This window comes from Periplaneta americana, chromosome 6 (assembly GCF_040183065.1).
Source record: "Periplaneta americana isolate PAMFEO1 chromosome 6, P.americana_PAMFEO1_priV1, whole genome shotgun sequence".
NCBI lineage: Eukaryota > Metazoa > Arthropoda > Insecta > Blattodea > Blattidae > Periplaneta > Periplaneta americana.
Window position 1 is genome coordinate 121,364,510 of NC_091122.1, and position 26,626 is coordinate 121,391,135.

At 34.5% G+C, this 26,626-nt stretch overlaps 1 protein-coding gene across 4 annotated transcripts in view; it reads right to left on the reverse strand.

Annotated features, from left to right (window-relative positions):
- Positions 1-13,781: 13,781 nt before the first annotated feature.
- wake (wide awake) overlaps positions 13,782-26,626 on the reverse strand; it is an 883,946-nt gene continuing 871,101 nt past the window's right edge. For 3 of the 4 annotated variants that reach the window (XM_069828856.1, XM_069828857.1, XM_069828854.1), the window contains 3 exons: positions 25,850-26,399; positions 21,328-21,701; positions 17,396-17,876 (listed from right to left, as the gene is read on the reverse strand). In XM_069828856.1, coding sequence (XP_069684957.1) covers positions 17,541-17,876; positions 21,328-21,701; positions 25,850-26,399 — 1,260 coding nt within the window. In that variant the 3' untranslated portion in view covers positions 17,396-17,540. Of the gene's footprint in view, positions 17,877-21,327; positions 21,702-25,849; positions 26,400-26,626 lie in introns of all 4 variants that reach the window. The other variant, XM_069828855.1, reaches the window with a different exon arrangement.

A 26,626-nucleotide genomic window follows, 5' to 3' on the forward strand; every position in this document is an offset into this window, starting at 1 on the left:
AATAACACATGTAACTCTGCAGTAGACATCAGATTATAGTTCATCGATAATAATTGAATATGAGTTGAGACACAGAATCAGAATCACCTATTTTGTTGCATAATTAAGATACAATCTGTGAGCTTGTCTACTGTTCCCATCGGTTCATCCGTATTCGAAAATCATGTCTGCATATTCCGTTCTTGTGTACTCCTTCATTTCACTAGGACTGATCGGCTGGACACTGTAACTTGTACACATACACTGCTGCATATCAGGACCTACCATGTCCATTACACATTACGCCATCTGCATTGCTTTAGTGTAGTCTCCTGTCCCCACCCCTCAGACAGCGCACTGAATGGAATACCGTAAATAGACAACGTAAACAACGTCAGATGAATACAGTATGTGTAAGATGTACAGATAAATACACATAAATAAGGTGTACAGAGGAATAAAATTATTTCATTTCCACACAACTGTTTTTGCTTGTAACTTTCGACTCAGTCATTTCCGGACCAGGGTTCCTCATCTCAAATTGGTATATGTGCCCTTCCCCATCATCCCTGAAAGTTTGTAACATTAGCCCGGAAACACTCTGTATAGGCATAGGCCTATGGTTTTATTTCTCATAGGAGATTTGTTTTTCCATTTTCAATGCTATCAGCTAATTACATACACTATTTTAATTGTTGATGGGATCAATGTCCCAACTCTCTAATAAAATCATATGAATATAGTACAAGACCTTTCGAAGTCTTTTCAAGGTCTCTCCTCTTCTGGCATCTGTTTTTCAGTCATATGCACGGCAATAGGGATCATCTGTAGTCCAGTTAGCTAGCAGGTTCTCTCCATAGTTGTGGGGATGTAGAGTAGATTTCTCCCAAGCAGTTAGGTTCTCGTTGCCTACTTATTGCTCCGTTTTAGTTAGCTTAATATTTCCTCCTAGTAGCCTCTGTAGGCTATGTACTAAAAAATTTCAATTAAAAGTTTTAATTAAAGCAACAGAAATTTACAAAAAAAAAAAACATAATTTTGTGACACAATACTAAGGATGGTTTGATATTAGAAATCTGGTAAATGATGAATTTGTGGTAGAATAATTATTTTAAGAATTATGCAACATAAATGTTTATTGCCCCCTAACAAACTGTACAGAATAAGGTTATTAGAGCAACTTGGTAGTGTCTCAACAGTAACAGACCATATACGGTACACAAATAATTCTCATTTATACATAACTTAAGTACATAATAAAATATGTGTGGTGCATTTTATAGAATACACACATAGTTGTTTTATTAACATATGCATCAACTTCATCTGCTAAATATTATTACATATAAAATCTCACATTAAAACCTTTACAATACTTTTCTTTTTATATCTCTATGCAATAATTACATCTCTTAAATTCAGATTTAGTTTTTTTTTTTTTTTTGTAAATTGATATCATAATATTAATAATAATTTAATTGATGAAAATGGACAGCTCCGAAGTATAAAGTATTCAGTTGTGCTGGAATATAGGTGTGCATAGGACGTGAGATGATTTTTATTTAGGTTACACTACTTGGCATTTTTGGATATACCATCAAGCTACGGTTAGGATGACACAATTTTGTAGGTTTCTTCATTTACGACAACATTCTTATCTGTTTAGCAAAAATAAATTCATGAAGAGAATTGTCATGTAAGTGCAGCTATTCTACTGAACTATAGTCATGGAATTATTTTACTTCAGTAAAGTGTTAATGTTATAACTACTGAGGTAATTGAATTTGAAGCATTATATGCATTCCATAAACTATGTAACATGTAAGAGGGGCCATTAGCCAAGTGGTTGAAACACTGGTTTTCTATGTCGGAGAGAATTGCAGTTTGTTCAAGTTGTAAACTGGACAAAGAAGTTTTGAGAGAAGGGAACAGATTTTAACACAGGACATCCACTTCTCTTGTCCAGCTTCTTCATTTCTTCATGTTACTGTCGCCACTACATGATACATTTCTTTGCCTTGAAGGACACACTAATATATCAAGTAAATAAATAGTAAGGATTTCATATCTGACCAGTTACTTCAACTTATAAAAACTGTGAGAGGAAGATAAATAAAAATAAATGACATACAGAAAAAATTTGATTACCTGTATTTAAAACTCTTTGGAAGGGTTTCACGATTGGGTAAGATAAGAAGTGAAATATCTAGAAAACAACTGGACAATAATAGATATTTTGCAGGAAATAAATAAAAAATTAAGATGGCATGGCCACGTCATGAGAAGGCAGTACAGTAATATTATTAAGTAGGGAGAATGGGGAAATCAATTAATATTAGCATGAGAAGAAAGAAAGTTAGAAAAACAGAAATTTAAATATGGACCGAGAATAATGGAGAGAGTAACATCTTTATGTTAAAAATTATGAATATATACACTCAAGTTTCTAAAATAAATAAAAGAGAATTATTGGCTCAAATTATTAAGAAGATAATGTGATGGGAGAAGGTAAAATTTAACACAATTAGTTTTCTGAATGCCTACTCCTCTCCCCCCCCCCCCCCTAAAATCTGTGTTATTCAGTGTGATTAGTTGTAGGCCAGACTTCTTCATGGAAGTGTTTAGTTTTGCTAATAAGTCAGTGTTTCAGTTTATTTTCACTTTGTTTTTTACTCCTAAATTATGTTACAGACTTGACTTTGAGGATCAGTCAGTCTCTTTATTATAGCCATTGCACACATTTATATAGCACACACTGACTGTGTTGAATTGACAATTTTCATAGGTACAGTACTCATTTCAGTCCATCTATGTATGTTGTAGTTCCCACTGATAGCAGAACTGTAACATTTAAAGCAATGTTATTACAATGTTGTGAATCATTATTTAAAAAAAGATAAATATTTTTAAAATGTCCTACAGTAGAAGCAATGTTACCTTATACTTCATAAATTCATACTTTTATCAGGATCATGTCATATATCCTCCACATATATATTGTTCAGAAACCATTGTTACTAATAAAACCCGGATTTACATGCAACGTTTTTGTTTATTCATAGGCTACTGGTATTCCAAAACGTATACAAATAATGTTCTGTAAAAGTTGTACCATGTTCAACCATTTTATATGAGTGCATAATTGTATGAGTATATTTTGGTAAATATTTTATGTGCATATTTTCTTTACCCTATAAACTAATGGGCACTCTACTTGTATTAACCCTTTTTAATAACCAAATTTGTTCTGTGCTGTGGCATCATGGTCTAATGCAAGTCTTCATCAGAGAAGAGGTATTCTTATGAAATTTCGATCAATGTATGAGACCAGTGTCCACCCTGCATTGTGATGAATTTGGGGAGCTACAATAGGTAGCGAAATCTGGTTCTGAAAGCTAGCTATAACAGCTTCGTGCTAATCACATGTTACCTGTACTAGTTGGATAATCATTCACCTCTCCTGAGGCATGTAGATGTGAGGCCAGCAGTCGACTGGTAGTCTTTGACCCTCTATGTACTATAGTGAACAAGATTATTATTATTATTATTATTATTATTATTATTATTATTATTATTATTATTATTATTATTTACTACCAAAGTGACATTTGTTTTATGGGCACCGGAAAAAAAATTGTAATCATTTTTGTAAAAGCAGAGTTACCGGTAACCCATGTTATCCCTATTACAACCCATGGAGGCCCACAGGATAGCAGTAGCTTAAGGCTTTCATCTCTGCAGACTATCAGTATTAATATCAGTTCTACGTGCTTGCTGTCTTTACTTGTTTTCTAGGATCCTAGCCTTCAGCCGGAATGTATAGGCCAATAATTAGAAAAATCCATGATCCCCTCGGGAATCGACCCACCACATTCTGCTTTATAGCATAGAGCAATAAGCACTACCCTACCACATCTTCATAGTCATTTTTAATACTCGAGCTAGAGTTTCCATGTGTCACATATTGTACGGGATGTCTCATATTTAAGGCATGAAAACTTGCACTATATGAGACACCAAAAATCTTGTATTTACGGATATCGTATTATAGATAGCGAACAGTTTTTCTTTTTCTTTTATTCTTTATCCCTACTTTTTGTACAAATATCGTAGCAAACAGTCACACTTTTATTAATAACAAAGTCTTTGGAAATGTGACAACAAGCAAATAAATTTAAACCTCTTCCTTTCTCCTGTTTCAGTTAAAAGTAGTATTTCCAACCAATAGCTGTGCTTGATTATTATTGGTACAGAAATTGTTGATTGTGTGTAGTGTATGTGAAGATGCAACAGGTGTTTGAAATAAAAATGAGTGATTCTTTTCTGCATCAAAGAAAGAGGACGTGTATGCATTTAGAGAAATAGAACATTTATCTAATAATTTATATGAACACAACTTTTGCAATTAATCTACACAATCTGAATCCCAAATACCTTTATTATGGCTTCTAAATTTGAATAAAAAAAAAATTAACTGATTGTTAGTAAGCCTAATATGCTAATAACTTCAAGGGTGTATGACTAATATATTTTTTTCCTCGTATCATGCTTTAACATGCTAGTACCTATACACTCTGAGATGGTGCTCAAAGATTCTTCTCTTTTCCTAGAAGTACAGTACGATTATTTAGTCCTGACAGTCGCCGGAGATGTGCGCCTGGGTCAGGCGAGTCCATTTAGTTACACCAAGGGGTGTTTGGGTTAGTCACTCGCTTGCCTTTGGAATCTCTATTCTGGAGCTCTTCCCACTACTACTATTACTTCCCCGCTTTCGCGTCGCTGAGCTGTCAGGACTAAATAATTGGTTTGTACCATACTGGTGCCTATTTCATATTTTCTTCGAGTTAATTGTTGCAATTGTCCCTTATTTTCATTCTGAAAACTAGATCTTTAAGCAAATTTCAAAGCCTATTCACATTAGTTTCTGTAATACAGTACCGGTATATGGATAGAACATTTTGAACTTGTATTTAAACCACTGTCATTACGTTGTGTTATGAGAACATAATCGATAATATGGTATGTAATGTAACCTCAATTCATTGTACACCTATAAGACTGAAAAGAATTGGATTTCCCATGTTATGATAATTTTGTGGCAACTGACACTATAGGTATTGTTCCAAATTTAGGTATAGAATATTATTAAATGATTACAGTACTCGAAACTTGATCGCCATTCCTTTTTTGCGAACCATGATGCCCTTAGAAAAGTCTCTGTTGAAAAAGTTTCGTCAAGGAAGTCAGATAGTAACTCCTATTAGTCTATTTAGGTCTACTGCAACAGCAGAGAATAAAATAATTTTTTTCGCATGACTACAATTATATTAATTTTAATATTAATATATTAGAGATTTGTAGTACCAATATCTTTTTAGTACCGGTAATTCTTTTGCACTTTTGTATGGACGATAATTTTATAGATAAAAAATTCTCTCTATCCTTATTTTAAAAATATTGTTCTTCTTTTTCATTCTACTAGTCTGGCTCGTCTACTGCTACGGAGTAGTGGTTAGCATTCCTGACCATGAAATGAGCAGGCTTAGGTTCAAATCCTAGTTGGGACAAGTTACCTGGTTGAGGTTTTTTTCCGGGGTTTTCCTTTAACCCATTAAAAGCAAATGCTGGGCAACCTTCGATGTTGGATCCGGACTCATTTCGCTGGCATCATTACCTTCATCTCATTCAGACGCTAGATAACCATAGCAGTTGAAAAAGTGTCGTAAAATAACCAATTAAAAAGAACTAGCCTGGCTCTAGCCCAGTCTGTAGCTTAAACAGCACATTTCCGGAAAATAGCATTGAATATGTGGTAGATAAAGTGACTGTGGGTCAGGTTGTCTTTGTGTACATCGACTTCGCCCTACCATTTTCTTTCTAGTGATGTTTCACTCCATTATATCATTGCATCAACTATGAACAGTCTCTTAAAGAATACATTGAAAGTGTGGTTTATCAAAGGGCAAGTTATCAAATATTGTACCAGTTTTTAATATTTATGGTACTGGTAGCTAAACAAATGTTGAGTGAACCTGTTGGAATTTCATAATGTTCACTTGGTTTCATGAAGCCAATCCCCTAAGTGTCGATATCAAACACTGTCTAATACTGCACATACATAAAATAAGCCGTGTTATTTCATCACATGTATTACACTTCCTGAAATAATTATACCTGTCAGTGTATCAGTGTATAATACTTTCTTTCGGTAGTCAAATTATTTTGTGTCACTAGTAAATTGCATTTTTTTAGTGAAACGAAGTTCGTTTAGAACGAATCAACTTCAGTCTGGCAGTTTTGTTGTTTAACTAAGTGAATATGTTATATAAATTAAAATGTATGCAATTTTCATTTATTTGACCGAAAATATAACCAAGTAATAAATCCATTTCTTGTAGACCAGTGAAATAGGTATATCTCATTGATCTATGATAAAGTTTGATCTCCAACATTGATTTATTAGTTCATACGAACGATCACAGATGTTGGAATGAGTAAAAGTTTATTGCTGATAGTGGTGACATCGGCTGTGTTACATGTGTCAATGTGCAAGGACTCTCATTACATTCCCTGTACTAAGTGTAATAGTAAACATGTGATGCCCATAATGCGATTCAAAATTTGCCATATTTCAACAGTTCTGATCCCATAACCCAATTTAAAAACACAAATATTTAGAATTAAATGTTGTAAATAACAGTATATTGTAATTCAAATGAAGATTTTCAATAATATGAAGAAATAAACTGAAGTGTTGAAAAAATGATACGTTAAATAATTTTTATCAGGAAATGCTACATTCACATATAACTATATAAATGCATATAATATATTGTAGATTTTACGTCTCCAATCATGAATTTAAGCACTTGAATATTTTGGGAATTAATGTTGAAATAAAGTGTTAATAAAACAGCATAAATGAAGAAACCGAGTAGCTTGGATATTACTATTTGTATGCCACAGTGTGAGCTCACACCTTAATCAAGATGATTGTAAACATAGCTCTTGTCGTTACTCATTAGCAATTCAGTCAATGTTCTCCATAGCACGATCAAGGAGAAATTAATGTTTCAGCTCTGATATTCTTTGATTATTATCCTATATATGAATGGGCTTTCATCACAGAAATTTCATTTGCAATCACAGCACTAACAATCTTAATTAAGGTAAATATGTTAATATTAGGAACCACTGTGATACCTGTACATAGGTATTATTAATTTGATTTGATTTTTAAATAATGCTAATCATTAAAAATTAAGCGTTGTTTTATTTGTGATTACGGAATTGTTGTGTAATTTATATGCAATTTAGAGTTATTAACATGATTATAATTCAATACTTGGAGAAAATGCTGTGTTTGCTCACTACAGTAACTCCTCTATAAACTTATACTTAAATTGAATAATACAACTAAAATCTGTGACTCAAAAGACAGTCATTTAACAACTAAGACTGAAGAAATATGTAATGTGGTAAAATTAATAACCACTTTCATAAAGAAAATTGTTTTGCATAGGTTTCCAGCACTTTGTGGAGTACAATGGAAGACAAAGTCAATCGTAATAAATGTACTGTTACAACAGATGCATACACAAATAATATATAATCAGTGGAACATTATTTGGTAAGCAAAAATGCGAGAGAAATTTTAAGATTGAATTGACTGAAAATGTGAGACTTCAAAATATGATAGATTTTTATAAGATGAAAATGTAATTCCTGCTATTAGCAAGAGGTCAGTTTTGCAAAATTTAGGCACACCAGGGACCATGATTGCTTTGCAGGTCATTAATGTAGGACTTAGATCAGAAATTTCAATGTCTAGAAACTGTTTTTTATATTATATGGAACTAAAATAAATGAATGCAGAATTTATCAGTACTTATGAAGCTCTAGCTACCAGTAAGGATATCTTAAAAAAGAATTGAGATATAAAACGAAATATTACTGAAGAAAACATACAAGAGCATTAGATAATAACTGAATTGCCAAAAATTAATTTTATTAAAATTATTATTTTCCCAAGAAATTTTATTTTAATCATTTGTAAATTTTAAACATCTTTAAAACTCTGTTTTACTGACAAAACATTTAAGTTACCTATGTATATCAAAATAATCGCGATTGAAGTTATCTTGCTCCTGTTGTTCACAACTCTAAAAGCTGAACTAAAAATTGTACTAAACGCTGATATCACTTCGCTAGGATCTGATAAAAAGGTGTAACATTCAGTTATAAATATAATAGGGATTTTAAGTTTCTTAGAGGCTTAGTTGAAACATTTCATAAACTATAGGAAATTCTTGCAGATTCTCTGAATCTATATTTTATTTTCAGTTACATATCTATAAGATGTATCAACAACAAAAATAATCATCATAATTAGTTGTAACGTTTTCTATGATTTCAAACTCATACATTTATGTATCTGTTTAATATACTAATATATTTTCGTAACATATTTCCAGATATCTGTGTACGATTAACATCAAATCTAAAATCATAATTACTCCTTGATCACAATTTTTATGTAGATAATAAAAACTTCCAGTCATTTTTCCTTTAAACATATGTTAACAATTCCATATAGATAAAAATGCAGTGTTCCTTCTCTGTTATATGCATTAGTCTGGTGAACAAGTACACTAAATACAAATTCATGCCTGTACAACATCGTCTTATAGTTACACCATATAAAATACTTGAAATTTATCTTTTATTCACTCTCACGCTCTGTATCTGTCTCTCTCTCTCTCTCACTCACGTCTACATTTTTGCTTTGTGGCAGTTAAAATACATTCAAAATATGCAAAGGAACTAAAATAATGATGCAAAGCTAAAAAAATATATCACACTCACACAAGGAACTGCATATAACAAAACTCATTATGGCTCCTGTTTCAGTTCTTTCACACTCACATGATGAATTCTAGAGATCAATTTATACATCATGTATCATATTAGAAACCATTCATTCCTTCCATAAATGAGCAAATTCATAATCTTCATTGTATTTTTAAGGGCGTACACAACATTCAGATGAGAGATAAAATCTCTCGTACAATGAATTTATTTCATAATTGCGTGGAATGGGATCACAGAATTGGAGGAATGATTTTCACTTTGGTATAATTGAGTCTGTAATAGATGTAAAGTGATGGTTTAAAATGGAAATTTGAAGTTTTAAGAGCAGTATTACGATGGATCTTTTCTGCTTTTTAAAAGTTGGAAGTGACTCACCATAGAAGTAACAATAAATATTACATTTCTTTATCAGATAAATTTTCATTATGTTTTTAGTTATCAGTTTGATCTCCTGTCATATTCTTTTAATGACAAGTTCATTACAATTAACTTACGCTCTTCTTTGTTATATATATCATTACTTTCATTACATAGCTATATATTTTTTTTATTTTAGATCATACACGTATCATTATGATACAGATAAAAACAAACTAGCTGGCTAACTAAATTGAGGGTTTACGTACTATTAAATTTAGTGAAAATACACAATATTGATAACTCAATATACTATTTTGCACGTGAACTGAGTTTCAGACTCAGAAATTATTGGAAATTATTTTGTCTTTACAGCTATATTAATAAATACTAATAACAAATAAGTTACTAATTTAGAGTACGAATTCAGGCTTGGGTGGAGGCGATACTTTTCATCTCACGATAACTTCAGAAAGTTCCCAGATTCCTCTACCCAACCTCCTACAAAATTGAGTACTAGGACTCCCAAGAATAGAGAGTGGCCTGTGCGTGGTGTAAACCACATAATCTCCTCCCAGTGGCGAAGTTCAGACAGCAGGGCATTTCTACCTCCATGGCTCTGTATACTTCACTGGCATGTACACGAACCCTTTGGCTTCTACCATTATAATCCGAAATAAATTTTTAATTCTTCAAAACAAAGTCAAAAGTTCACTGTGTGTCCGCATAATATTTTCAGACGAAAGTGCTTCAGATTGAAGTGCAAAACAGAGAGGAGTGAGGATTATTTTAGTAGCATTTACTTTTAAATTTTGAAAAATGTTAATATGAAAAGAGCATGATTGTTTCTGTTGACGGGGAAAAGGGGAGTATGATTCGTTACTGATATGTTCGTGAGACACATTATATTAAAGTTCTCTTTTCTGACGATGATTAGGCCTATTCTCAATAATACCGTGTAAGTGCATGAGGAGTTTTGGAATAAATCAAACTTTAACTAAAATATTATCTCTCTATATTTCAGTGCTGATTTTGTTTCTGACAAAGATTCAACTCGTTGCTAGTAATCTTGAAGAATAAAATCGAAGCTTTCTATCGAAGCGTTAGTAGTTGTCTCATATTATTTTAACTGTCCTGACATGATCGGAGGCTTTAATTAAAAAAACTCAAAACGATTACATATGCTTCAGAATATCTTCACCTTTGACCTCGAGTCCAAAACAACTTAATCACAGAATATGTTAAGACTACAGCTTTTACAGGTGTTCAGTCCTCTATGGGGGATAGCATCTAAGTATTCTATCGACCCTAGACTATTAGGTCCGATGTGTGAAGTTAATTTAAATACATCAATATTTCCATAGTTAAGAATATTGTTAACTAGCAAGGACTTATTTACGTTTGGTGTTGAGATGGCAGATGCAATGTGACTTTATGAAAACATCATCTTGATACATATTTCTATATGATATGATATCCCATTCCATAATAGAGCAGAGATGTAAAATTTGAGGCTCTTGTGGCAAAAAGCCCATTTTATGTAGTTATGTCCTTACAATTAAGTTTTAAATCTCTTTTGAGCTCTATACACTAAAGGACACCGTAATTTGAGAAGCATTAATAAATAGTTTTATAAAGAACTAACTAGGCTCGAGTTGCGCCAAATATTTTGAGATGTTTTGGCTTAATATCAGAATAAAAAAGCACTCTTTTCTCTTACAATCAGCCTTTATTCGTGCAGAACAGTGCTGTCCAACATTTTTTTAATTCTTCAGTTTATACACAATTGGAACCGTCAAGTCAAGCAAGAGCCAAAAGTGAAACAAACTAAAAACAAACCAGGACAAAATATTTTCTGTGTATTTTCCATCAGATGTAAAATATGTATGTTAAATCGATTCGATGACTTTTGTAAACTTGCAGTATGAATCTCAGTTATACAATCTGGCATGGTATATACATGCAACATATTTTTTTTTTCGCGAAAAAATGGTCGTAACATTTGTTATTTATGGACTGAATAAGTATATAATTTGAGATACATCAAGTGAACAGTCAATTAGCTTTCTTTTGGCCCAAATATGCAGCATGAGATATAAGAGCTGGAGTTATTTTAGACTTTTAAGCAGTGCTGTAGTTGGACCAGAATGCAGTTCCAGTAAAAATAATATTAGGTTTTCACAGTTCCAGTATAAATAATATAGGAAAAGACTGATGAAGTAATTATGGGCACTTGTGACGTAGCCGAGTTCCAGCAATTTTTTTTTTTTTTTCAACTACAGCACTGATTTTAAGGTGGTGAAATATTAGAAAATGCACCATTATTTAATGGCTAGCATCAGCTGTCCATTCTGGATATATAATTGTCAAATTTGTGGTGAATGAGGATGGAGCTGGGGCAAGTTTTTTTGAAGCACTCCTGTTTCCTCCTTCACTACGTTATTTCTTCATAATTCAAAATTGCCTTTATCAGCAAACGTATCTCCTTCCTTGTAGAGATTAACTCCATGGGATTACTATGCTGAACGTTCCTCACAGCAGTATCCAGAAGAAATCTTGAAACTGGCTCTGATGCCTGAAGTGCTGTACCGTAATCGATGTTGGCATCATACAAGTAAACGAGACGTTGAAACAAATGTGTTGGCAATGGAGGGGATGTTGTGAAGGGAAATACCTTTTTTTTTTTTTTTTTTTCGCTTTTGACTCTTCTTTATGACTTTAATAGTTAACTACCTTAATAATCAAAGGAGAATTTCCACCAATATAGACGCAAGACCGTTGATCTTTCTTTTCAGTTTTTGGTAATATGAGTCACCATTAAGATTTGATTTTATGTTTGTTTCACTCGCCTTCATTCCAAGTTTCTTTTCATATATTTATAAAGCGTCATTCTGAAATCTTAGTGTTCAGGTTAATTCTACAGGCCATATGTTGAACACCACTACTCTAACTATCATCCTTGGTGTCAAAATACCTTGTCAGTTTTCTAGGAATATAGAAAACGGTTCCAGTAAACACCATTGAAACCATAATATTTGAATCCCAATGCGTTTGTAAAATTACAAACTGGAAGTTCAAATGTTGCTAATGAAGCATATGCATGATATTTCGTGATAATCTATCACCTGGATATTCCCTGCTATGTACCTATAAGGGAATATCTGTGATGTATCCTACCTCTTCTGTCTTTAATAATAATGCCAATTTACAAGGATCGTTTCCTTGTTATTGGTAGCTGCCATATTTGAAGTGACTAGAGTTGTACCTCGGAGTACACAAGCGAAGTCTAATATATCAAAAGACTCTAGATGTGACTATGTAAATTTTTACCCAGCTTTTGGATTATTTCCAGCCATACCTTAAGCATTTGCATTACAATTTAACCTATGCCTGTATCATTTAATCACTTTTTTAAGCTGTATCGATCAGAGTAAAGTATCATTTGTGTTGTAGCTTTTCAATAAAGTTAGAAGTTGTAAAGAAATTTTTCGTTCCAAACATATAAACTGATATGATGATGATGATGATGATGATAAACCTGACCAGTGTTATAAATATATTTTTTCTGTGACGATTTTCTTTCACTTGAGAATAATAATAATAATAATAATAATAATAATAATAATAATAATAATAATAATAATAATTTTTATCTGTCTGCAGTGCAGTCTGGCTTGTTTCTTATCTTATCTTGGCTTGTTTCAAGCGACAAGTACTTGACAACTAATTCCTTAGTTCTTCTAAACCAATCTTGACTTAATTCAAGATTGAACTCTTTGCAGAAATTAATAATTTTTTTTTTTGTAATCATGCCTCTAGCATCCACTAATAACCCAATAATTTCAATAGTTTGTAACTTATACATATGTAAATAATAAGGAACAGTTGGACCATAAATTTGATTCTTCTCATTGTTGACATCTTCTGGTTGAGTTGTATTCAATTTGAAGCAGATAGTATTATCTATTATATAGCCTGTTGTGTTGTTAAAGGCTAATATATCAGTATTATTATTATTATTATTATTATTATTATTATTATTATTATTACTGTATTTTCGCCCAAAAGAATTGTAACCAATCGGTAGCTGTTCAGTTGTTTTCTTCCTTCTGTAATTCTTACAAGCCTTGAAAGAACTTCAAACTTAAATCTATATCTGGACTCTTTGTAGCCGTACCACAATTGATGAGAGAGATGAGAGAGTTTATTTACGTGGGATCATCACAGAAATCCATTTTCACTGAAGACAATACATTGGCAACAGAACAACTTTCATGCTTTCGACAGAATTCGAACCCGTGACCTTGGCTTCTACTCAATGATAAAACGGCTCATCTTAGAAGATACGAACACCGAAGCCAACATGTAATTTTATTCATTCCAAAATATCATTTCATATTATGTTCAGAAGAAAAAGTTAATGTTTGTACATAACTTTTGAAAGGAACATCTAACCAAGCACAAATTGGTAACCGTAACACAATAAAATGATTTAACCATCACTAAGGATACACTTAAAATTTCGGATTGAAAGAAAAACATCTTTGTTTCAAGAATTAAATATTGTGATGTAGAAGTCAAAATGAGACTTATATGATGATTCTTGTCGATGCTTTGGCATTTCAGCTATTAAGTTCGCAATTGTTTCTAATCCAAATAGATGAGTTATGGAGGACCAAGTGATTGTTTAGCTAGATCACTGAACTTGAACCTCCTGGCTTAAATCTGTAGGAATACCTAATATTGCTAGTGTGTGCTAAAAAGAATTCAGATAGCACAAGACTCAGCAAAATAGCAGTGATAAAAAACGATTTGAGAATTATTTCTTAACTTCACACTTTCATATATAATTTAGATAGTTTTTGCTTATTTTTGTTTCAAATGAATTAATTGAATGGGATCACTATCATTAAATAGAGACAATGAAGATGATTCTGGCTTGAGAGTTTAGAGATGACAGGATACTTAACCTTTGTTATGAACAGTGTATTACAGTATTTACTACTGTAATCGGTTAGGAAGTAGTTATTTACGATACAAGTGTTAAAAATATACGTACTGGTAATAGTTTTTAACAAGTGTGCCGTGCATTGTTTCTTAGACTGCTGTTTGTCAGTGCTGGTATAGAGATAATTCCCCGAGATCTCCATTGTTGTATTCCCCGTCAGTGTAGTAGTAAAACTTTATCATAGTAAAAGCAGGCGGTGTGTAACACTAAAGTATTAAAGCATTCGACTATAGATCGAGAGGTCCCAGTTCAAACCCAAGTGCTACCTAATTTTTAATAATTACATTTAAATCTTAATTCTTTCATATAGTCATTATTAAAATAGTTGCTGAAGTAATTTATTTCATTTGTGTACGTTTCTTAACCAAAGATAGTTATTTTTAAAAGTAGGTCTAACATTATTTGAATTACTTTATTGATCAATTGCAATTTCTGCACGTGTTATCTGGTGGAAAAAAAATTGACAAGTGTAAACAGTTGAAAGTCAATGTTAAAACACTTTTTGCACTGGTGTTAATAGATCTACTTTTAAAAATGGCTGTCTAAAAATATTTCAGCTTGTATTGTTTCTTTACATAAATAAATAATACTGTAATTATCTGTAGAAGAATTACAGAATATTTTTGTCTTCTATATAGCTGAGCTCAAAATATATTACACTTATTAATTGAAACACGCCATATGATGTAAACGGATACTTGTAAAATTATTGTGAAGTCTATTTGAATAAATCTTTTGCATATTAAGCTTCACTACCAATGCGATAAAAATACATTACTACATATTCCACTATGATACTTAACTCTGAACTCGTTTCAGCTTGACAGATAATTGCACTATAGAATTAATTTATGCTTGAGGTAAAAAGCCATATTTTATATACACATTAGTCTTGTTTTATAAACTCAATGCTGCCATCTTGCCAAACATATTTTCTTAACACTATATAGTTTTTTCTTGAAGACGCATACAAATCACATTATTTTCCTCAAATTAATCTTCTTTAACTCCATCTGTTATTAAAGTATCACTCTTTCCGTTCACTTTTATATAGGTGGGTATGTGCGTTAGATAAGATAGGATTTTCATTCCATTGTATGTGTTCAGTTTTTATAGCACTGTACTTCATCTGTTTATATTATATAAAAATCCATTAGTTTTGTAAGATTGTTTCTATATCACAATCAGTCGTATCTGCACGTGACAGTTTCATTAACAGTAACACACTCAGTAATGGAAATGTTTATCAATGCATGGGAAAATAAATTTATTAGCTAAGTTTCTTCTACGTTCATGCCAAGTTTCAACTTCTTTCTCTTGTGCTCTAATAAAATTAAAGCAATTCTTTAATAAAGTATTGCTGCTTGAGTATTTTTTAAATTTATTGGCACATAAGGAAAGAAAACTTTGCTTTCATTTTACTTGAAATGATGAGTGTACATTATTCTTTAAATAATCTAAGAAGGAACAAAAGTGACATAAATGACATCTAGTTTCAAAAGCAATAAAGTATACAATTTTTTGAAAAGATGTACAAGTTTTTTGGAGCTTATTATTTTTCTATTCATTTCATTGTTTTATAAACTTAAAGCCGAATTTGTAGCTTTTCAAATTCTTAAAAAAATTTAAGTTCAAAACTGTCGTAACTAGTCGTCACAATTAAATATACGGTGTATATATTTTTTACTCTGTGATCGATTTTTTTTTTGTGCAAAAACCCTAACGTAACATGTGTGAGAGAAGCTCTTGTTTGATAATTGATTATGAATCGAGATGGCTTGTCCAATACATCTCCATACATCCTTAATTCTCTGTGACTGACACACTGTCACCCATTTTTCCTGTCTCTCTCAATATGCTCTCAGCTTAAGTAACAATCCATCTTAGGTGAATGGCTAAAACATCACTTTCACACAGAGTCTAAGTGAAAATTATTGTGAGTAAAGACATTGCTGAGGCTGGCTTTTTAGGTTTTCTTCTCTTATATTTCCATGTGACCATCATCATTCTATACAGAATTGTCTGGTTTTGCTCGTTAGTACTGTAATGTGTCCACTGAAAAATAGTAGAGGTTTTGTATATTGGTGGCTTTATTATAGTCAATTTTGTGTAGTACACAATTCTAGCATTCATCTTTTAATAATGCGATAGAGATAAAATTAATATTTGTTCTATAAAGGAATGAAAAATCAGTATACCAAAAATATTATATAAAAGGACGAGTGTAATGTGGACCCACTACCTCGAGTGGACTCTGGATAGTTTCTGACCAAATAAGCGATCTATGCTTCTCAGCATTGGCGACACCTATGAGCCAGTTGTAGAATTGGAGCGAATAACGACAAGTTACGGACCCAGCCACTGTGGGAATGTTACAGAAGAACTGAAACCACCAATGAAAAGAGAATATGACATACAAGTTTACAGAATGCAGTAATATTTTACAAATGAATAAAAGGTGGTCGAGAATGATTCATCAAAATATGAAGAATGACCATCTGTTAACAATAGAGTTCAAGTGTTAAGCGTGCTAAAAAAATATAGCAATTGTTTTATTCTGAATGAAAATAGGATATGATTATCTAGATGGGAATATTTAACGTATTTTGCAAATAAATAGATGAATTGCTATATCAGAGTCAACGCAAAATACAAAGGTCTGAGTAGCAACAATATAGCTGAATTAAATTGAGATGGTAGAAGGAAAATTATGTAAATAAGTTTATTCTCAGCCGTACTGAACAGCCAACCAATCAATTGAAGGGGTGAGAATGATATAGTCCTAAGCCATACACACAAAAATTTACAGGAGAACGTATTAAAGGTTTAGAGTTCAATGCTACTAGGTGGGTATCATAATTTCTACAGTGTATACTTACGTCATTTGTTGAGTAATTTTTATAATATTTACTGTTAGCATCCTCATATGTGTGAGAAATAACTCGCACAAAAAATCGTTTTTATTAAAAGTGTGGCTTTGGACTATCTCATTCTCACCCCTTAAAATTGAAAACTTTCTAGATACTGAAGGTAGTGAAATTATTCATATCATAATGTAACTCGGTGAAATGGATGTTACTAGCTTAGTTTCAGAGAATGGTGATTTTTGGCTTTAAATATGAATACCTCCTCTAAAAATGTCAGTCACAGAGAATATTATTCTAAAATAGTTAACTTTGATTGAAGTTGAAACTATTTATTGTTCATATATGAACTTACTTCCCATGATTGCTACTTTCCTGTTTTCCACCACTGATTTTATCGAAGCTTTGAGTCTGTTCGCTCACTCACTGTGCTGCTCAGTTGTGGCTGAGCCGAGTTTTAGCTAGAGGTACGCAGTATGCCGGGAACTCTGCTCCAGGGCAGCCAGCACGTCCTGCTTCTGCCTCACGTATAGTCGTCCCTTCTTCCATGGGTTCTGCAGCTGAAGTGGCTTGAAGTCGTCTCTCAGGCAGCGTTCTCTAGCACCTATCACAGCTACCAGACAGAAGTTCTTGAGCTTGTCACTAGGGTAGATAGGTCCGTCCTTGCCCTTGAGCACTACTGCCATGTTGAGCTGCTTCACCACCAGGTCCACCACCTCGCGAGCTGTTGTCCAGGGAGTGACGTGCAGCTTAAGGCTCGTGCCACTTGCCAGGCCTGTTTCATAGGCTGCATAAACCTGGAAACATTATCGATTGAGTGAGTGGGTGGGTGATGGGTTCGGATAAGTAGACGAAGATTAAAAATAAAAATAAGGATAAGAAGAAAAGAAAGAGAGGGCAGAAAATATTCAAGAAGAAAAAAAGACTTATGATAGAAGCAAAAAGAAGAAGACATTGAGGAGGAAAAAAGAAAAGAAATAAATTGGCAGTCATAAGAAAATAGGAGTAACAAGAAAATAGAGAAGTGACTTAAAACACACGAAAAAGAGAGGGAAAAGGAGCAAGGATAATAAAGAGGATGAACAAAAAAACTATTGAGAAGAAGAGAGAAAAATGAAATCTTAACATGAAGAGGAGGAGACAGGAAAAGGAAACCAACAAGAAGAATAAGAAAAAGAAGGAAAAATGAAAAGAAATATGAAGAAAACCATAAATAAGAAAGAGATTAAAAACGAAAGAAACAGAGAAGGAAGAAGAAGGAAACACAGGAAGGAAATCAGAAAAGAAGAACGAAGTCAGGAGCAAGGAGCAGGAGATCAGAAACAAGAAGATTATGAACATGAATCAATCAATCAATCTTCTTAATGTATCCAGCTGTTTGCTGACAACATAAAGTCCACTATAGTCCACTGTAGTCTATTCAGTTCTAGTTTTTCACGAGAAATGAGGGGTATTTTGTTCGGTGTTCATTATAGATGCCTGTTGCTAGTAGCCAGAGTTGGGATGTAGTCAATATATACTGCAGGGCTGTATCTTCTGCAACTGGTACTGATGATTTTAATTCACTTCTTTTGTGGTTTATGGATGGACAGTACAGAAGAATGTGTTCCAGATCTTCATCATGAATATTACAGCACAGACAAGTAGGATTATCAGAAATGTGAAATCGGTGTAGGTACAATTGTGTGACAATTTGACCTGTTCTGGCTCTTGTTAGAAATGTTGTTATTTTCTAATGCCAGGCGTCTGACAATAAAGTCATTTGACCTCTTGCACTCCAATATTTTTCAAAGATATTATCATGGTCAGCCACTGAAGCACAGATTTTGAGGTGTTCCGAATCCATTTCTTGGTTTGAGTTGCACAATGGGCAGTTAGGGGACTGATATAATTGATTCTGTACCATTAAAGTAGTCCCTGCCCGGAGAGAAAATGGCAAGTTGTAGCCGATTTAAGTGAACACCATATTTTAACGTTTTGGTGGCTACTTCATTCACACACAACCCCCCGAATGTCTGGAGGACCACACCTGCTGTTGGTCAACAGGTCCATTGGACCTAGCTGGGAGATCTTGTTGATCACCGGCTTTCCCTCCTTAAGCCACTGGAGGACGATTTTAGTGCCATAGGAGGTCAGCACTAGGAACAGAAAAGTAGAAAGAGGAGGAAGTAAAGTGAAATGAACCTCTAGGCCTTGAATGCTCTAATGCCGTCAGGGTCGAAGAAAGTAAGAGTTCAGTCAGAGGACTGGATAGGAAAGGGTAAAGAGGGAATTAGGTATTGAATAGAGGAAAATTATACCAAATTCAATCATTAACTCATCAAGCTGACCAGTGCTAATTGATGAGGAGCCCCTCCCTTTAGTTCAGCTTGTAAAATTATGCTTAATAACAGCTGCACCACGGGAAGGTAGGGATGGGACATTGGGTATTTCTCCAGGTTGGTTCCTTAAAGCCTTGTTTGAACATGTCTGGGCAAGTTTTTGTACATTTCTAGGTCATTTGGTTTCTTTTGTACAGACTGTAAAATTTTTCCTTTGTCAGAAGAGAGCCAATTGTTGATCCATAAGTTTATAAAATGAGACTTTACTGAAACAAAAGCACTGGATAGAGATATCACTTGAAGAGGTCTTTGTTGCAAATATGTTGCCTGTTTTGCAATATTATCGACTTTCTTGTTTCCAGGTATACCACAATGACGAGGTATCCATTGAAATGTTATTTCCTTTTGGAGTTTTTTTTAGTTTACTTAGTTGTTTCTGAATTGGAATAATTCTATGTGCGTATAGGTTTGGTACATATTTAATTATATTAAATATAGCCCCTTTGGAGTCGGTAAGTATGCAAATAGATTTTTCAGAAATTTGAGTAACACACTGAAGAGCAGCATCAATAACTAGCAATTCAGTGTCAAGACTGGAGGAGGATGAACATGGTATGAAATAACTTTCTTGATATTTTGGAATATAATACCCTGCTCCTGATATCCCATTATTAGGATTTAGAGATCCACCTGTATAAATTTGAAGATGATATAAATAAGAAAGAAGATTAAGAACAAAAGAAACCGAGAAGGAAGAAGAAGGAAACACAGGAAGGCAAGCAGAAAAGAAGAACGAAATCAGGAGCAAGGAGGAGATCAGAAACAAGATCAGGAACAAGAACATGAACATGAAAAAGAAGCATGAAATATTGAAAAAAAAGAAGATAACGAGAAGGCTAAAATGAAAAAGGAGAGAAGAATAAGAGAAAGTGGAAAAACAAGAAAGAAGAGAGAAGTACAGGAAAACAAAATTAATGATAAAGAAGAGAGGAGGGATAAATGGAAAGAGAAGCAAAAGATAAAGATATAAGAACGAAAAAGGATGAATATATCATCAGTACCAGTTGCAGAAGACACAGCCCTGCAGTATACTCGTATATTGACTACACCCCAACTCTGGCTACTATAGTCGCGACGCTGTTATTCCCAGCGTGACTCCTTCTCTTTGCTTACGTCTTAGGAAGTCAAGGCTCTATAAAGTCTAGGTAGGTAGTATCGTTCGCCATTTTTGTTTTTTCGTTGCCGAGCTACCAGACGAGGGATCTATTTGCCACACTGTTAAACATTATCATGTCGTAGCTCCTATGATAATAAATCAAACACACTGTAATTCAGCAAATAATTGAGCGGCAAATAACGTCCCCATGTGCTTTCTGTTAACGCCAACGAAAGAGCCAAAATGGCGGGCGATTATATATTAAGTATTTATCCAGCCTTAGGAAATGCTTAACATCTTCATCAGCGAATCACAAGACGCACACGTTTAAATGTAGCCGATTGGCTGCCGGAAATTAGAGCGACTGGACTATAGCAACAGGTATCTATAATGAACACCGATCAAAATACCCCTCATTTCTCGTGAAAAACAATAACTGAATAGACTACAGTGGACTTTATGTTGTCAGCAAACAGCTGGATACATTAAGAAGATTGATTGGTTGAAAAAGGATGAATATGTGAAGGAAAGAGGAATAAGATTAAAAAGTAATGAATATGAAGATGAAGAGAAATTGTAAGAGATGAGGACACGAAAAAATAAGTAAAGAGAAAGATGAGAACCAACTTGCCGAAAAAAGACGACGTAGAACAGGTGAAGGAAAGGTGTGTACTTAAAGGAAATAGAGAAGAAGAGGAGAAGGAACTGTGTTCTTGTTGATGAAATTTTGCTTCGAGTTATTTGAGAGTATACCATGAGTGTCAGACGCACCTGCAGTATGCCTGGTGCAGGTGCTGGCACCACAGTCGTAACAGTGGCGATATCCTCTTCCTCATCACTCTGCTTGTCCACTGGTATGGCCGGCACAGTCGGCAGCTTGTTGGTGGATGTGGACGCAGGGCTAGTAGTCTCGTCAGATGACGACAGTGAGTGCATGCTCCCCCCAGATGCACCCCGCGTTGAGAGCAGAGGAGATGTCGAGGCTGACACACTGGCCCCACTACTTATGCTACCAGCACCACCGCTGCTTCCTCCTGTTATAGTAGATGATCGAGATCGCGTATGGGTTCTTATTGTGGGAGGAGGTTGCTTCTGTAGTAGTAGCGTGTCTTCACTTCGAGATGGGGGTAGCCGTGTAGTCACACCTATAATGTTAGAAAACAATGCATGTCTTTGAAAGTATTTTGTATCACCCACCTGTTCCGTAATGTGTTCGTGCTAATGACCTTCAAATTCTTCCTCCCTAAATACGTTAGAATAACAACATTTGGGAATAGTAATAGTAATATGCGTTACAAGAGCGGTATGTTGAAGTTTTCATGTTCGAGGAAAAGTTTGAAAAAGTGAAACGTATTTGAACTTTTTTAATTTCCGAGAATTGAAAGAAAACATACCGCTCGTGTATCGTACATTATTTTGTGCGAAGATCGTTTATTACATACCTGAAAGAGGAATTTCTAATTAGTTGCAATGAAATCTCCATCTTGGTTTCTGTTCAATGACGGCAAATTTGCAAAACAAAAATATCTATCTTCAACATTGTTGCTTTAAAATGTTTTCTGTGTTTACTATACTCCAGCAGGCCGTGATATATGTCTGTTTTTTTTTTTTCCCCCAGTCTATGATGAGTCTGGAATCTTGTTGATTTTTTCACGGCTTCCTTAATGTTACTTGCATCACGAATGCAGTAACTTTAGTGGAGTTGTAGAGTTTAATTAATTTTTGCAAATATTTAAAAACAATAATTAACAGTGCAATTTAGGTGAAATTGCAGTGGTAAGTTTCCAATTTATAATTATTACTATATTGAACGTCTCTAAAAATAATATGTTAAAAGCCAAAAGCAGTAAAATCAATATGTCACTTAAGCGGTAAGAAGAGGGAAATTGTTAAGTGTGTTAGGTTGGGAATACTGAATGTGGAATTTTACACTTTCTGCGGATTGGTTTTGTGCGGAAACCAAGCAAATATGCACGATCTCACACAAAATTATTTTTGTTATATTACTATTTCGCTGAACAAATACGCCATAACAACGCAAGAATAAAATATTCAATACTCATTCTTGATCCTCTGATTGAAGTTCTGGCTGATATGTATATCTATTATAGGCAGTACATCTCACTTGACGATATGTGTCAAAGGAAGAACAATTGAGACGTTCAGAGCTAACATGGATCAAATCACAAATTTTCATAAATTGAGTTTAATTCATTTTCTGATTATCTTAAGTTGGATCTTTTCCGAGCAGTAATGGATCAAGTCTTAATTCCAAGCATTCGCTGATAGGTGACACCAGTCACTTCTGGCTCAGATTATTTGTTCACAATGTTTTGAGCCATAGTGGATCAAGTCACCAAAGCATTGTATCAATTAACATCACAATTGTTTATATTTTATAAATCTAGAATTTGAGAGTGGAGCAACACAATTATTGCTAGTGAAATTAGATAATCCACTAGAGCAAGTTAACTTTAAGTCCTTTTATCTCAAAACTACGCCTCGTGGACTTCATCCATTTTAGCTCTGAATGCCTCAATTGTTTGTATGCATCTGAAGTCTGACTAGTGTAATATTTAGCTAGTCGGCAATGTATGCAATGAAGGGGGAAAGAAACTGGCCACCCTACCCCATTATTTCCTGGCCTAGTTGCCTCATAAGTGGTGCCTTGTTGGTATCACTTGTGAGGTTCAGACCTGTCTTTGGAGAGTTACTAAAAAACAACAACTCATTCTTGATTTACACACCTCTAAGGCTTGTACATCACTAATAAAACTTGTTAAATTAACAACTTTAAATAATTTACTGAAAAAAATACGAAAGATGCAATTGGACTGCTGCAAACAATCTGCGAAAGATACCTAGAGAAGAATAAAGAAGTATATATATTATTTGTGGACCTAGAAAAGGCATTTGACAGAGTGGATTGGAATGAACTGAAGGAGATCCTAAAAAAAATAGGTGTGGATTAGAAAAAGAGGAGGCTGTTCAGTCATTTTTACATAAAACAACAAGTCAAAGTCCAGATAAGAGAAGAAATGTTAGAAGGAAGTGAAATAGGGAGAGGAGTACGACAAGAATGTCCTTTATCTCCTACCCTGTTCAACATCTACTTGAAGGATTTAGTGAAAAACTGTTTTCAGAACATGGGAGGGATGATAGTAGGGGGAAGAAGAATAAAGTGCGTAAGATTTGCTAATGATAAGGAAATACTGAAATAGTGTTAGGAGGGCAGTGGTGAATAACCCACTTATTGAATTAGGCTAAGACATCCATTTTTTATTTAAAGAAAGGAAAATGCACAAAATAAATTAGTTCATTCCGTCATATATTGATGAAGGGACATTTTTCCTTTTCATTCTAACAAAATTCTCGTAATATCAGTGTTCGTACAAAAATTAAATTGTGTGACATTGTGGCCTATGGAGACATGGACGAAGATTGAGTTTTTTCGTGTAAGTGATGTTTATTATATCGATATTTGACTGTATTCCATTTGGAGGAGGATGTTTTGAAGAGGTGGAAGAGGCATAAATGAATGCAACATGAGGAGAAGGATATTAAGAAGATGAGGTGTGAATAAAGGAGGAGATAATTATGAAGAATAAATTGCGAATTTCTTGAGACTTTTGTGGATCTTACGTCCTAATATTGGAAAGCAAGAAGGAAGATAACTTCACCATTAAATCCTGAGCATTAGATAACACACACAATTAATTAGTTATAGAATAATGAAAGACTGAGAGATAAATAATTTTAGGATGAGAGATGGATGAAGAGGATAAGAAGAAGATTAAAGGTAGAGAAGAAAAAAATGAAAATGTGAGGACAAGAAGTAATGAAAAAGGGCCATGTTTGACTGTGAAACAAGCAGGCTCAGTTTCAAATACTGATTGGCAGTGGCGGCTGGTGCCTTTCTTGGATGGGTGTTCACAAAAAAAATGAGTAATAAACACACTGATATATCCTTGTATAGCTGAGTCACACGTCAGAGATAAACGAGTTCTAATATGCATGTACCAAATCTACGCATATAAACCAAAATTAAAACCATTAAACAAGAGTAGAGTAAAATTAATTCAGGACCCACCTTCACTGCTGTTGTTGAAGATCTAGATTTATTTGTAGAGAAACTCCATGCGCCTAGTTTTGAGAGATGCAAACTTATCAATAACTTTATTATTGAAGTCTCTAATGTCGTTAACAAGTTTTTTTCCACTGCCAACATAGCCAATGTACTTAATCGGTCTTCTGTCATGGTGCGGAGGAATGTTTTAATTCTCTTTTAATTTAACACACAATTTCACATACGTCCATCTCCAAACTTCATGTGTTACTGTTTCAGCTTTCAATACGCACCATTGCAGCTTGTATTTTCCTTACTTTGCTGAACAAAAGACAACAGAATCTTCCCCCGTGCGTATCGGTATTTTGAAAAGAAAGAGTAAAAAGAGAAAACGAGGAAAGAGGCAGAAAGGAACAGGATGCCAGACCCAAGGGAGATGGAGCATCTCTGTTTCTCTGTCACCAGCACGTTCACACTTGTGCGAGCAGAGCTATTGTAACCAATGTAACAAACCAGAAAATATTCTCGCCTCAGGCTATTTCACCCTGCTAGAGAAAAATTGTGTGAGCTGCTGTAAACCTGTCCAATGGAGATTTAAAGACACACGACACACAAACGGGACATTCTCTCGAGACGAAAAATGTAGGAACGTCATTGCACATTGGAAAGTAATAGATGTAATAATATTAATACAGTAATATGTATGATTATTGTTGGTTTTTAAGGCGTTCACGTGCTCCTGTGCTCATATAGAGGAATCTCCGCTGCTGATTGGAGTTACCTGGTTGGCTTTTTTATCCGAGGTTTTACCTCAATCGATTGAAGCAGAATTGCTAGGTAACTTTCGACATTGGATCTGAGACTCATTTCGCCATAATTTATTCACATATCATTAGCATAATTACAGTAGCTGAGATTAAGTTCACGGTGCAGCATGCTGTATTCATACAAGAGCATGACAATTACCTTTTACGGAACAAGAGTGATAACATAATAACCCTCAGGCTGCAGTGCAAGACTTCAGGCCCCTCCTACGTTTAAAAAAAAAGGACAGTAGTACAATAAGAAGTGGACAAGAATGAGTGGAAGTAGAGGATGAGGAAAGGAAACAAAAAGAAGAATATATAAAGGGATAATAGAGTGAGGGTATAAGATGTTGTGGACAAGGAAGAGAGATAAATAAAAGACGAGGAAAAAGAATGCGTGCAAGGTAGAAACTTGTCTCACCTCCCAGAGAGAAGTTGCCATTGCTTCCAGCCTCTGTCATGATGGTGGACATAGTGTTGCTGGAACTCACATCTCCACTGTGGCTGTGGGTGTGGCTTCCGCTGCTGCCACTCCTGCCCGTGTTGAGGTGCTGCTCGCTCTTGCTGAGCTCTGCAGACAGCAGGCTTGCCACACTGCCGGGACTCACACCCGGGCCTGGCCAACTGCCGCGGCTGGTGCTAGACTTTACAAGCTTGGGGTCCCTCGGTGGCAGTTGTAGCAAGCTCCTCTTGAGACTGCCTCCCCCAGAGCTACTGCCCCCCTTCCCATTGCAACTGGACTCCCTGTCGCTTCCCTGCTCTCCTGCACCACCCCAATTGAGGGCCAATAGGTTCCTCATGGCAACCCCAGGTGTTGTTGCACAAGAACTGGCACTCCCGCGATCCCTTGCGAATGTTAGGACGTCCATGAGCCAGCGCACACCCTTCCATGCTGTGTTTAGTTGCGATTGGAAGTCTTGGAGCTGAGCGAGGCGATCTTTTGCTGCTGCAACTTCAGATGATGAGAAAGCCTAGAAGAAAAGTTAGAACAAATTCATTAATGTAAACAACTTTCTCTTCGACATTTTCATTGCTCTTGGAACATTAGTGAAAGTGTCAAAGCTTTGTTCTTAATATTGGGATATCGCTGTTAGATGTAAATTATTAAGAATTCTGGTACAATCAGCAATTCAAATGTGCGGGTGTGGAGGAGGAAGCTTACACTATGCCAGTGCAGGTGTTACGTGCTGTCTCTTCT